The sequence below is a fragment of the Talpa europaea genome (assembly GCF_964194135.1).
Source record: "Talpa europaea genome assembly, chromosome: 8".
NCBI lineage: Eukaryota > Metazoa > Chordata > Mammalia > Eulipotyphla > Talpidae > Talpa > Talpa europaea.
The window spans coordinates 61,901,168-61,915,572 of NC_140075.1; the positions used below are offsets into that span (position 1 = coordinate 61,901,168).

The window sequence follows — 14,405 nt, forward strand, 5'->3', positions numbered from 1 at the left end:
AAAGTCTTCTTGGACCAGAAGCCTTAAGGGTTTTTCCTTGACAGATTGCAGGGTAAAGGGAGAGGAAAAGTAGAGGTTAGCTCCTTCGGTTAATGCCCTATGGCTTTCCCAGTGGGGGAGGAATGGAGGCGTCACTAAGAGGTGGCTGGGAAGGGCAATAAATCCAGAAGACAAGATACGGAGAGACAAGTATCCAATGTACGTGGAGATTCTGTGCTCTTTGATTAGCGGCTTTGCTCAGCAGAGTCCATTCCCAGTGGGGCCAGGGGAAGGAGCTCTTCTTGGTGTCTAAGGGTGGCCCCAATTCGCCCAGAGTCAATGTCCATGCCCTCAAGATGGCTTGGTCCACAGAATTGAGAGGGAGCCGTGGAAGGGTAGATTTGGAGAGGGGAATGGCAGGACCCAGAGGCACAGGGAGGCAGTGTTCTGTGCCACTGATTTACCTGTGGCAAGGAGAAGATGTAAGCAGAAAGCCAGTGGAAAGAAAACCAAGGACAAAAACAAACTAGGCCCTGAGACTCACATGGTCTGGGGGGTGAAGAGGCTGGAAAGCTGGAAGCACTGGGAAGCAATTGCCTGGGAGGCAAGGTTCAGGGCTGGACTTAATGCTGGAACAAAGAGAGGGACAGTAAATCAGTGACTCATAGGACTCCTTCTTTCTAGGTCCCATCCCTTTCCTCCCTATCCCAAGTCCAAGTCTACCAGTTAGAGCCGCTGGGTTCAGGGCCCCCAAAGGAATGGCTCCATTCAGTTGCAAGGCAGCAGCTTGGGCGGTGGCGGCAGCGGCAGCAGCAGCAGCAGCAGCTGTGGTTGGCAGCTGGATTCCAGAGCCTGAAAAGGAAAGAAAAGGTGGGGCTAAGCCCTAACCCTTGATGTAAAATCCAACTCCTCTTCACTCTGCAGAGAACTCTACCTTCTGCCAATTTGGCCATGAGCTGTAAACGTCCACTAGCTGATCCCAGATCCAGCTCCTGGTCCCCATCAGGGAAGGTGATGTCTGTGCCACCATCCGGTCGCTCAGTTACTTGACCAACCCTCATAGGTCGACCAGCAAGCTCAAAGCCATTCAATTGTTCCAGAGCACGCCGGGCACATTCAGAGTCAGAGAACTGAAAGAAATCCAGGTTGTATCAGTCACCTCCTGGCCACAGAAGCTCTCCAAGTCCCACTAACAAGTTAGTTCTGTGATTGCACGAAAACTGCACGCTCATGCTCACTGCAGCACAAACTTCTTTCCCAGGGAATGTGACTTAAGATCTCACTCCCTTTGCCATGGGGCTCTGAAAAAGACCTTTGCCAGCTGACTCAACAGCAATCACTTTTTAATCTTCCAGCTCCATTAAGAACTTTATAATGCTGGGGCCTCCCTGGTGGTGCAAGGGGTTAAGCACAGCACTGTGAAGCTATCTGCAGCATGAGTTCAATCTCCAGCCAGCCAGGGAGCTACCCACATGGCGCAGCAGACCTCTCCTGTCTTGCCCACTGCTCCCCTCAGCAATGTATTTCAGTCAGTCTGCCTGTTCTGTTGCCCACTCTGTCTCTGGTGGGTCCTCTCACCCCCTGCACCTCTGTCCTATACCCCAGTTCTTGTATGCATAAATAAATAAATCTTTAAAAAAAAGACAACTTTATAATGCAAAAGGTGTATTATCCTGTAGGAAACCTAGTCTGACAGACTATTTCAAAAACAAGCATAGGAAAATAGATGTAAGACAGACTGAGAACCAAGGTTCCTGGGCTTCATTTCAGCTTTTAGGAAGTTTCACTTCTTAGTCAAGAAGTAGCAATCTGGGGCCTCTCCGGTGGCGCAGCGGTTGAGCGCTGGGTTGCGAAGCTGCCCACAGCCTCTGTAGCGGCGGTTCGATCCCCAGCCCCTGGCGAGGGTCCCACATGGTGCGCAGACCTCTCCTGCTGCCCGCTGCTCCCCTCAGCAGTGTACTTCGTTATTCTGCCTGCTCTGCTCTCCGCTCTGACTCTGGTGAATTCTCTCCCCCTCCCACGCTTCTGACTGTACCCAGTGCTTGTATAAATAAATAAATAAAAACATTACCAAAAAAAAAAAAAGAAAAAAAAAAAAGAAGTAGCAATCTGGATAGAACTCCAGAGCTCAGCCTTAGGAACATACTCCAGGGCTGAGAGCAGGACTGCACTACCTCAAGGCCCACACACAACAGTCCTGCTGACTCAGGGACCTGCTCACCAGGGGGCCTCTGTTCTCCAGTGCCTCTTATGCGTACCAGCAACAGCCTGGCATAAAGAGGATTCCCTGTTGACTGTTTTAAGTGTCAATGGTATTGACCTAAAAGGCAGCAACACAGTGTAAAATGGTCCCACAGAAGCCTTTCCGCATCTGAGTCACACAAGGAGCTAGAGAAGGTACTTGCCACCAGGAATAACACAGCTGGCTTTGTTTACTCTGTTATTACCTGCCCTAAGGGCCTGGCAAGTGCTACTGACAGTTCCTAGGCAAATGGTGTAGGTGGCTTGCCCTTGGATACTTCTGAGGTGAGCAATTCCCATGGTAGAACACAACCTACCTACCTCCCCTCTGCCCTGCAGGCAACTGTGGGGGTGTATGCTGCCTGGATTGAGCCCAGAGCATATCAGCTTCTATCAGACATTGTGGCTGGCAGCCATTCCTCAGGCTGGAGTCACAAGGGCTGGAAGAACCAGTTATGGGAGTTGGAAAAAATTTTGTTGAAGTGTCAGGAAAAGGTGAGACCTGCCCACTATTAGGGAGCCTAACTACTCTCCTACAGTGGAATTTAAATATAAAGATACTTCTCAAGGGATAAAATGCTTCTAATGGGATAGTGCCAGGAAGTATAACTTCCTATTCCCACCTCTATCATGAAAATAAACCAATTCTATAAAACAAATCTATAAAAGTCTATTCCTAACCTCCCTCATGTGCCCAGCCTTTCAGCTGCGTCTGGCACCATTACTATTACCCAAAGAGCAAGTTGCAGCACCAGGGAAGCTGGCTGAATTCCTGGATACCCCTATACCAGGGCCACTAAGGATTTAGGACTAAAGCTGAGATCTCAAGCAATGCACCCAAGGGGCACAAGGCTAGCCCAAGCTTCAGGCACCCAGGCCTAAAGGAGGAGAATGAAGCTAAGCTGCAAAATCAGACAAATGGACAAACTCAAACTAAAATGAAAAAGTTAAAGACTAGAGACTCACCGTAATGAAACCATAACCTTTAGAGCGTCCTGTATCTGAGTCCTTCATCAGAACAATATTATCAATCTGTGGAATAGAGAGAAATCACTAATGGTCTTTTGCCAAACCCACACTTTTAATCATTCCTACCCAGACTATTCTAAACATCTCTAACTTTCTGACTAACCAATTACCTCATCTTTGAATCTTTTTTTTTTTTTTTTGTGGGACCCTCGCCGGAGGCTGGGGAACGAACCGGCGCTGTAGAGGCTGCGGGCAGCCTCGCAGTCCAGAGCTCAACCGCTGCACCACCAGGGGAGGCCCCGAATCTTCCTTTTTATTTTTTTTATTTATTTATTTTTTTTTTTAGTAGAGGCATGCTTTATTTATTTGTTTGCTTGTTTGTTTTGTTTATACATGCACTGGGTACAGTCAGAAGCGCGGGAGGGTGAGAGAATTCACCAGAGCCAGAGCGGGGAGCAGAGCAGGCAGAAGGACCGAAGTACACTGCTGAGGGGAGCAGCGGGCGGCAGGAGAGGTCTGCGCGCCATGTGGGACCCTCCTCTGGTGGCCGGGGAGCTGCCGGGGATCGAACCGGCGCTGCAGAGGCTGCGGGCAGCTTCGCAACCCAGCGCTCAACCGCTGCGCCACAGGGGAGGCCCAAATCTTCCTTTTTAAAAGGACAAAACAGGGCCTCCCCGGTGGCGCAACGGTTGAGCGCTGGGTTGCGAAGCTGGCCGCAGCCTCTGCAGCGCCGGTTCAATTCCCGGCTGCTCCCTGGCCACCAGAGGAGGGTCCCACATGGCGCGCAGACCTCTCCTGCCACCCGCTGCTCCCCTCAGCAGTGTACTTCTGTCCTTCTGCCTGCTCTGCTCCCCGCTCTGGCTCTGGTGAATTCTCTCACCCTCCTGTGCTTCTGACTGTACCCAGTGCTTGTACAAATAAATAAATAAATCTTTAAATAAATCTTTAAAAAAAAAATAAAATAAAAGGACAAAACACTTTCTGACTAAGCTAACTTAATCTGAATCCCCTGATTTAACTGTGCCTCACCAAGTTGTCTACTGAGAATGTAAGAGAGATGGAACCTAATTTCCACAGCAGGGAAGTTAGACTCCATAAGCCTGTTATGATGCAAAGCAATGGGTCAATCCAGGTCAGACAGACTCACTCTTTCAACCTTTTCCAATTCCTTTCAGAGCTGTCCCTCACTTCCAACTCACTTTGCCAAAGGGCTCAAAGATGCCCCGGAGCATGTCCTCGGTGATATTGAAGTGCAGGGAGCCCACATAGAGGCGCATTGGGCCACCGCTGCCCTTCTGCAGGTTGTTGGCCATGGCTGCCAGTCGGTTTTTCTCAGCCTGGGGAAAGAAGAAATGATGATGGGTCATGTTCCATACCTCCTATCTTCAATCCGGTTTTCTCATGGCACTTTTTCAACCTGCTCACCTGGGAGGCCTGTACAACAATCGGCACGCCCAGCAGCTGCTGCCCAGTCAGCCCGATTGCCAGCGGCACAGACTGGATTTCACAGAATTCCACATAGGCGATACCCTTAGAGCGACGTGAGTTCCGATCTGAGATAATACGCACATCACGAACCTATCCAAGGCAAAACAAAAAAACTCTTGAGTTAGGTATAAAAGAGAAGGGACATGGACAGAAGGTAAGTTACTCAGAAGAGCACTGGGGAGGAAGGGGTGCGGGGAAGGTGCTAGAAGGGGGAAAGCTACCTTGCCAACAGCAGAGAAAAAGTCCTCCAGGTCTCGAGGTCGAATACGGGCAGCTAACTGCATACAGAATACAGTGCGAGCATCACGCTCCTCAGGACTCAGATTATCAGCTGGCTCCCTAAAAGTGAGTTAAATTTGTTGAAACCTCCTTTCCCAATAGCTGGTCACCACTGTTCAGCCACCCCTACCTTCAAGTACCACACATTCTTGAGGTCTGGCTCCAATACCCTTTTTAAAAAAAGATTTATTTATTTATTTTACTTATGTATGCATACAAGAATGGGGGTACAGGCCAGAAGTGCAGGGGTGAGAGGATTCACCAGAGACAGAGAGGGGAACAGAACAGGCAGAGCCACTGACATACACTGCTGAGGGGAGCAGTGGGTGAGACAGTAGAGGTCTGCTGCATCATGTGGGTCAGCTCCCTGGCTGGGGACTGAACTCAGACCATAGAGGTGAGGTGATAGCACTGAGGCTTAACCCCTAGGCCACCAGGGAGGTCCTCCAACACCTTCTTATTCAAACTTCAAACCCCTAGAAAAAGAGTTGATTATCAACTCACCTGACAGGGCTCTTCTCTCTGAAGTGAGGACTCTTACTGTGTCCATATCGACGCCTATGGAAGAGAAAGCAACAAAAATGAAAATCGTGTCGCCCAACTACTCACATTGGTCCAATGCTGGGTCTTCCATTATTAAAAAAACAAAACAGCGCGTCGCCGGCACCAGCATTTTGCAGCAGGGACCCTTCTTGCTGGAGACTGTGTGAACCCAGCAGAAGGCTCACCGAGGAGACAGAGGTTAAGCTGGGAGGCTTGCCCACACCGGGCACCTTCTAGCCTGCAGTTCCAGCCCAGAGGGGAGCAGCACCCACCGCTGGGGCAGACCGGGCGTGCAGGGGAGCGCGTCGCCGGCACCGGCATTTTGCAGCAGGGACCCTTCTTGCTGGAGACTGTGTGAACCCAGCAGAAGGCTCACCGAGGAGACAGAGGTTAAGCTGGGAGGCTTGCCCACACCTGGCACCTTCTAGCCTGCAGTTCCAGCCCAGAGGGGAGCAGCACCCACCGCTGGGGCAGACCGGGCGTGCAGGGGAGCTCGTTCCCGCATCGCCATTTTGCAGCAGGGACCTTTCTTGCTGGAGACTGTGTGAACCCAGCAGAAGGCTCACCGAGGAGACAGAGGTAAGCTGGGAGGCTTGCCCATGCTGGGTGCCTTCTAGCCTGCAGTTCCAGCCCAGAGGGGAGCAGCACCCACCGCTGGGGCAGACCGGGCGTGCAGGGGAGCGCGTCGCCGGCACCGGCATTTTGCAGCAGGGACCCTTCTTGCTGGAGACTGTGTGAACCCAGCAGAAGGCTCACCGAGGAGACAGAGGTTAAGCTGGGAGGCTTGCCCACACCGGGCACCTTCTAGCCTGCAGTTCCAGCCCAGAGGGGAGCAGCACCCACCGCTGGGGCAGACCGGGCGTGCAGGGGAGCGCGACCCCGGCTCTGGCATTTTGCAGCAGGGACCCTTCTTGCTGGAGACTGTGTGAACCCCGCAGAAGGCTCACCGAGGAGACAGAGCAGGGACCTGTCTTTGCTGGAGACTTGTGAACCCAGCAGAAGTTCCCCAGAGGAGCCAGTGGTGAGCTGGGAAGGTCGCCCAAGATGCCGGCCAGTACCAGCAACACAGTGTCACAAGGAATACGGCAAATTAGAAAACAGGCAGTAGGGAGTAGAAAAACAACATGCAACCCAGCAACTCCTCAGCAAAATAGCACACCACAAAAAGAAAACCATCTACCAGATGCAACGACAGTAACTTGGAAGAACTTCTGAGCCTTCCAGATAGAGAATTTAAAATTGCTGTGATTAAAAAACTGACAGAAGTCATAAAGGAAAACAATGATAAGGGGAAAATAATTAATGACCAGAAGAATGAAATTGAGTCCCTAAAGAGGGAAGTAAAAGAAATGCAGGAGATCAAAGAATTAATGGAGACGCTAAAGAACTCTGGGAAAAGCAGTGAAAGCAGAATAGATGAAATGGAAGAACGAATAAGTACTCTTGAAGACACAGAAATAAAAAGAACTAAAACAGAAAAGGAAGGAGAACTACGAAGGAAAAAGACCGAAGAAAGACTTCGGGAACTATCTGACTCCATGAGGAAAGGAAATATAAGAGTTATAGGAATCCCAGAAGGAGAGGAGAGAGATGTAGGAACAGAGAAAATATTCATGGATATAATTGAAGAGAACTTCCCAAACGCTAAGAAGGATCTGAAAATTGATATACAAGAAGCAAGAAGAACACCAAACTTCCATGACGAAAGGAAAAATACAGCAAGACACATAATAGTAAAGCTCCCAAGAATCCAAGACAAAGAAAAAATAATGAAACTAACAAGAGGGAAGAAACAGATAACATTCAAAGGGAAACCAATAAGACTGACATCAGACTTCTCTGAAGAAACACTACGGGCAAGGAGAGAGTGGAGGGACATAGTCAACAGACTCCAAGAAAACAGATGCCAACCAAGAATACTCTATCCCGCAAAGCTCTCCTTCCTCTTTGAAGAAAGAATATGGACCTTCCCAGACAAACAGAAACTCCGGAATTTCATTGTGACTAAACCCCCACTCCAAAAAATACTACAAGGAGTCCTAAAGCCAGAACCTCAGAGGGACGAATAACAACAAAAGAAGGCCAAAGAAAGTTATTAAAAGAATAAATAAATAAAATCAAAGGAAAGACAAACACAATGGCAAATACAGATGCTAACATATCAATACTAACTCTAAATGTAAATGGACTAAACTCTCCAATAAAAAGACACAGAGTTGCAGGCTGGATTAAGAAACAAAACCCAACCTTTTGCTGTCTCCAGGAAACACATTTAGCTGCAAAAGATAAAAATAGACTCAAAGTTAAAGGATGGAAAACAATTCTACAAGCAAATGGACCAAAAAAGAAGGCAGGAACAGCTATACTCATATCAGATAAAACAGATTTCAAACTTAAAAAGATAAAAAGAGACCCCAGTGGTCATTACATTATGATCAAGGGGATAATACTTCAAGAAAAAATAACACTCATTAACATATATTCACCAAACGAAGGAGCACCAAAATATATCAGACAACTATTGTCATCTCTGAAAACAGACATCAGAGAAAACACATACGTAGTGGGAGACTTCAACACATCACTATCAACAATGGATAGATCAACAAGACAAAAAATAAGTAAAGAAACCAAAGCTCTAAATAAGGATCTAGAGTGCTTAGGCTTAACAGACATATATAGAACACTAAACCCAAAAAAATCTGAGTATACATTTTTCTCAAGCGCACACGGATCATTCTCTAGGATCGATCATATACTGGGGCACAAGACAAACATCAACAGATACACCAAGATTGAAATCATACCAACCATCTTTTCTGACCATGAAGGCATCAAACTAGAAATAAACCATAAAGAGAAGGCAAGGTATTCTCCTACCTCGTGGAGATTGAAACCCACACTACTGGAAGTCCACTGGACTAACGAGGAGATAAAAGAAGAAATTAAAAAATTCTTTGAATTGAATGACAAGGAGGACACCAATTTCCTAAATGTATGGGATGCAACAAAAGCAGTAATAAGAGGAAAATATATAGCAATAGATGCTCACATCAAGAAACAAGAAAGAACTCAAAGAAACAACCTAATCTCGAAACTCAAAGATCTAGAAAAAGAACAACAAAAAAGCCCCAAAACCAGTAGAAGAAAAGAAATAATAAAAACCAAAGCAGAAATAAATGAAATCGAAACTAAAAAAAAAAAAAAAAAAAAAAAAAAACAATCCAAAAGATCAATGAAACCAAGAGCTGGTTCTTCGAAAAAATAAATAAAATAGATAAACCCCTTGCCAGGCTCACAAGGGCAAAAAGGGAGAAAGCACAAATAAATAGGATAATAAATGAAAGAGGAGAAATCACAACGGACACAGCAGAAATCAAAAGAATTATTAATAACTACTATGAACAGTTATATGGAAACAAGTTTAACAATCTAGAGGAGATGGACAAATTCCTACAACTCTACAATCACCCAAAGCTAGATAAAGAAGAAATAGAACACCTAAACAGACCAATTACAATTAGCGAAATTGAAATGGTAATCAAAAACCTCCCCAAGGGCCTCCCCTGGTGGCGCAGTGGTTGAGCGCTGGGCTGCGAAGCTGCCCGCGGCCTCTTCAGTGCCGGTTCGATCCCCGGCCACCGGTGAGGGTCCCACATGGTGTGACAGACCTCTCCTGCCACGCCCACTGCTCCCCTCAGCAGTGTACTTCATCAGTTTGCCTGTTCTGCTGTCCGCTCTGGCTCTAGTGAATTCTCTCACCCTCCCATGCTTCTGACTGTACCCAGTGCTTATATAAATAAATAAATCTTTAAAAAAAAAAAAAAAAAAAACCTCCCCAAAAACAAAAGCCCAGGACCTGATGGATTTACAAATGAATTCTACCAAACATTCAGAGACGAATTGGTACCTATCCTTCAGAAACTCTTCCAAAAAATTGAGAAGGAAGGTATAATACCTAACACGTTCTATGAAGCCAACATTACACTAATACCAAAACCGAACAAGGACAACACAAAAAAAGAAAACTATAGGCCAATCTCCCTAATGAACACTGATGCAAAAATCCTCAATAAAATTTTAGCTATCAGAATCCAACAGTGTATCCATAAGGTAATTCACCACGACCAAGTAGGATTCATTCCAGGGGCACAAGGATGGTTTAACATCCGAAAATCAATCAACGTTATCCAACACATCAACAAAAAGAAATATAAAAACCATATGATAATATCAATAGATGCTGAGAAAGCTTTCGACAAAGTGCAACACCCATTCACGATAAAAGCCCTTGAAATTCTTGGGATACAAGGAACGTACCTCAACATCATAAAGGCCATCTATGACAAGCCAACAGCCAGTATCATTCTCAATGGTGAAAAGCTGAAAGCAATTCCATTAAGATCTGGAACAAGACAAGGATGTCCACTTTCACCACTGCTTTTCAATATAATACTGGAAGTCCTAGCCAGGGCAATAAGACAAGAGAAAGACATCCAAGGAATCCAAATAGGAAAAGAAGAAGTCAAACTATCACTCTTTGCAGATGATATGATAATATACATAGAGAACCCCAAAAACTCCACAGAAAAACTAATTCAACTCATCAATCAGTTCAGTAAAGTGGCAGGATACAAAATCAACACGCAAAAGTCAGTAGCCTTCCTATATACAAACAATAAATCTGAAGAAGAAGAAATCAAAAAAACCATCCCTTTTATTATTGAAACAAAAAAAATCAAATATTTGGGAATAAATCTAACAAAAGAGGTAAAGGACCTATACAAAGAAAACTATAAAACACTGTTAAAAGAAATAGAAGAAGACACAAAGAAATGGAAAGACATCCCCTGCTCATGGATTGGGAGAATAAACATTATTAAAATGGCCATCCTACCAAAAGCAATATACAGATTCAATGCTATTCCAATCAAAATTTCAATGTCATTCTTCAAAGAAATAGAACAATTATTGATGAAATTCATATGGAATCACAAAAAACCCCGAATAGCCAAAGCTCTCCTGAAAAAAAAAGAAGGGAATGGAGGCATCACACTCCCAGACTTCAAACTCTACTACAAAGCCATAATCATCAAAACTGCATGGTATTGGAACAAGAACAGACATACAGACCAATGGAATCGAATAGAAAATCCAGAAATAAACCCACAGATTTATGGTCAACTAATCTTTGACAAAGGAGCAAAGAATATGCATTGGAGCAAAGAAAGTTTGTTCAATAAATGGTGCTGGGAAAACTGGGTCGCTACATGCAAAAGAATGAAGCTTGACCACTACCTCACACCATACACAAAAATCAACTCAAAATGGATTAAAGAACTAGACATAAGACCTGAAACCATAAAATATATAGAAGGAAATATAGGCAAAACACTACGTGATTTGCACATCAAAGACATCTTTACAGACACATCACCCAAAGCAGTGATAGTGAAGGCAAAGATAAACAGCTGGGACTACATCAAATTAAAGAGTTTCTGCACAGCAAAAGAGACAATAACAAAAACAAAGAGAAACCCCACCGACTGGGAGAACAGTTTTTGCACACAACACTAATGATAAAGGACTGATCACGAATATCTACAAAGAGCTGATGAGACTCAACAACAACAAAGAAAATAATCCAGTCAAAAAATGGGCAGAAGAGCTTAAAAGAAACTTCTCTGAAGAGGAAATGCAAATGGCCAACAGGCATATGAAAAAATGTTCAACATCACTTGTCATCAGGGAAATGCAAATCAAAACTACCATGAGATACCATCTTACACCAGTGAGAATGGCACATATTAAAAAAACTAGCAACAACAAATGTTGGCGAGGGTGTGGAGAAAAAGGAACTCTTCTGCACTGTTGGTGGGAGTGCAAACTGGTCCAACCACTGTGGAAAGCTGTGTGGAGATTTCTGGACCTACTAAACATAGAGCTTCCATATGATCCAGCAATTCCACTCCTAGGTATTTACCCAAAGGACACAGAAACATCAATTCCAAAGAACACCTGCACCCCTATGTTTATAGCAGCACTGTTTACAATAGCTAAGCTTTGGAAACAACCCAAATGCCCAAAAATAGATGACTGGATCAAGAAGATGTGGTACATATATACCATGGAATATTACTCAGCATTCAAAAAAGATAAACACATGCAATTTGCTGCAACATGGATGACGCTGGAAGGGATCATGCTCAGTGAAATAAGCCAAAAAGAAAAAGAAAAATACCGGATGGTCTCACTCATAGCAGGGATCTAGAAAACTTAAATAAGGGACCAGGAAAATGAATAACTATAAGAAAGTAAAAATCAAAATCAACAAAAACTATGAACCAGAGACACTTTTTGGGGGGTGGGGGGCAGGAGGGGAGGGATTGGGGTCAGAATGGGGGGATTGCAATTGTATGGGGAATATAAAAATAAAATTTATTAATTAAAAAAAAAAAAAAAAAACCAAGGGTCTCCCTGGTGGCGCAGGAGTTAAAGTCTCAGTACTATCAAGATATCGTCAGCCACTGCAGTATGAGTTCGATCCCCAGCCAGGGAGCTATCCACATGGCGCAGCAGACCTCTCCTGACTTGCCTGCTGCTCTCCTCACTAGCGTATTTCAGTAGATCTGCCTGTTCTGCTCCCTACTCTGTCTCTGCCGAATCCTCTCACACACACTCTCTCCCTGCACCACTGGCCTACACTCCAGTTCTTGTATGCACAAATAAATAAAAATAAATCTTAAAAAAAAAAAACAAAAAAAATACATTCCAGCACCTTACCTCACATGTGAATTCTTCATACCACCCTCCAGTAACTGGATCTCCAAAGGGTTATAAGCACCCTCACCCATGGATACTATACACATTTATCTCGGATTATAACACAAAAATGGTGATCTTATTAGCAAAAGGTAGTACCCAGTGGCAAGTGGTGGACTCCTGTGGCGCAAACGATCCTCCCGACGTCGGTCCCGACTTCGGGACTCACTACTATGTCTATGATCCCAGCTATGGTGATGACGCTGCCGATCTCGACTTCGGCTCCGACTGTTTCTCCATCTATGCCGGTCCCGATCTCGACTACGGCTACAGAGAATGACAATAAGGCTGTCAAAAAACAACAAACCTCTTCTTTAATGTACACCGTCCCCTAGTATCCGTCCATTTATTATGTTCTCAAAACTCCCCAACCCCCAGAATTACTGACCTGCACTTTCTGTCTCTGCTTTTACTATGGCTTCGACTCCTCCTCTTCTTCCTGTGAAAGACAGTGCAAATTTTTATTGCTGAGGCTTCAACATCTCTCTCAAGGAAAAGGAAGACATTAAGGTAAGGGTGGGGTGAAACAGAAAGGAGTAAAAGGTCAAAGCCCAGAAGATGTCTGCAGGGTAGTTCACAGCAACTGAACAACACCTACTAATACACAGCCCTGAAGGCTGTCAGGCATTTGAAGTGGCTATCAACCATCCCTCTGCTTCCCAAAGCCAAGCAAAAGCTGGTGTTTTCCTTATCAGGGGTCCTCTTGCTATTTTATTCAAATGAAATCTATCAATACTAGGACTGATCTACAAATCTACACTGGAAAGCAGGGACCAGAAGATCATTAAACTACATGACCACGACTCCCATGATCAGTGAAGCCAGTACCAAAAGCCAGCAGTCTTATGAGCAACCACCTCTCTGTTTTGGGAGGTTCTCCAGGACAAAGGTGCTTCCCTTGCCCAAGAAGACAACGTGTTTCTTTGAACCACACTTACTTGTTTGCCTCCCCGCTAGCGCTGCTGCTCCCACTGGTGCCACTGTTGCTGGTGCTGTCAGTGGTGTTGCGAGAGCCATCCTTTTTAACCTCTTTGCTTTGCTGCTCATCCTGAGGGGTTCACCAAGAAAATGTCACAAGGTACAGACTCCATTGGTTAAAGAAAGAACAAAAGTAGACAAGGAAGAAAGCTCAAGAAATCAAAACTCTCAATTATCTAGCCAGATTGTGAGTACCTGGATTTCCTAACAAAGAGAATAAGAAAGAGGAAGGGAGGAAACTATACAAAATTATACAGAATGATAGAATTTGATGTCAAAACTTCAGCAACCCTAAATACATTCCACTGACATCTATTTTCCAGGAAAATGAGACATTAGAAATAGGTCTGAGGTAACCTGACTACCTTTTCTGTCACTGAGAGTTATGAACAAAGCACTTGTTCTCACCACATTATGTGCCCATTTAGTCCCACCCCTGGTTTTGTGAGCCATCTCTAAAAGCATGACCCCTGAACATGAGTCTCCAGCACAGCTCACTAGAAGACTATGCCTTTTATGAACACCTACTGTACCCAATTAACAAACAAGAAAAGAGGATTCACAAAATGTTGAAACTGGTGATCCACCACTGTTTTTTCTTACTAATTTCTGTATAAGGTAATATTACCTCTTCTTTTTTATAAGGAGCCTCCAGCATGGCTTCAATAACTATATCAAAGTCATCAGATGCCATCGTAGCAGATCTGAGGAGAAGACATAGAGACCTAAGAACCTCATTTATATTTTTTCCTCCCTTCAAACATCCCACATCCCTTGCCCTCTCCAGGAAACAGATTTCAGGATAAGTAATTCTGGTTCTTGAACTCCAAAGGGACCTTACTAGTCATTGCTTAACCTAGATTTATTTATTTTTTGCACAGGACTGGGGTGTAGGCCAGAGGTGTGGGGAATGAGAGGATTCACCGAGACAGAGTGGGGAGCAGAACAGCCAGATTTACTGAAATACACTGCTGAGGGGAGCAGCAGTTGAGACAGGAGAGGTCTGCTGCGCCATGTGGGTCAGCTCCCTGGGTGGGGACTGAACTTAGGCTATAGCAGTGATAGCACTGAGACTTACCTCGTAGGCCACCAGGGAGGCCCTAGAT

At 45.0% G+C, this 14,405-nt stretch overlaps 1 protein-coding gene across 5 annotated transcripts; it reads right to left on the bottom strand.

Annotated features, from left to right (window-relative positions):
* Window positions 1–519: 519 nt before the first annotated feature.
* Window positions 520–13,993, bottom strand: RBM23 (RNA binding motif protein 23; the record flags this gene model as incomplete). Of its 5 annotated transcripts, none has more annotated exons than XM_084240853.1 (12): window positions 520–608; window positions 703–831; window positions 914–1,109; window positions 3,187–3,252; window positions 4,389–4,526; window positions 4,615–4,767; window positions 4,899–5,016; window positions 5,461–5,514; window positions 12,421–12,588; window positions 12,710–12,760; window positions 13,260–13,363; window positions 13,928–13,993. In XM_084240853.1, the coding sequence occupies 12 exons, from the start codon at window positions 13,991–13,993 to the stop codon at window positions 520–522; spliced, it is 1,332 nt and encodes a 443-aa protein (XP_084096979.1). The 5 variants fall into 5 exon arrangements, with proteins under 5 accessions (XP_084096979.1, XP_084096978.1, XP_084096977.1 ...); XM_084240852.1 differs by having other exon boundaries at window positions 13,260–13,369; XM_084240851.1 differs by having other exon boundaries at window positions 13,260–13,378.
* Between the last annotated feature and the right edge of the window lie 412 nt (window positions 13,994–14,405).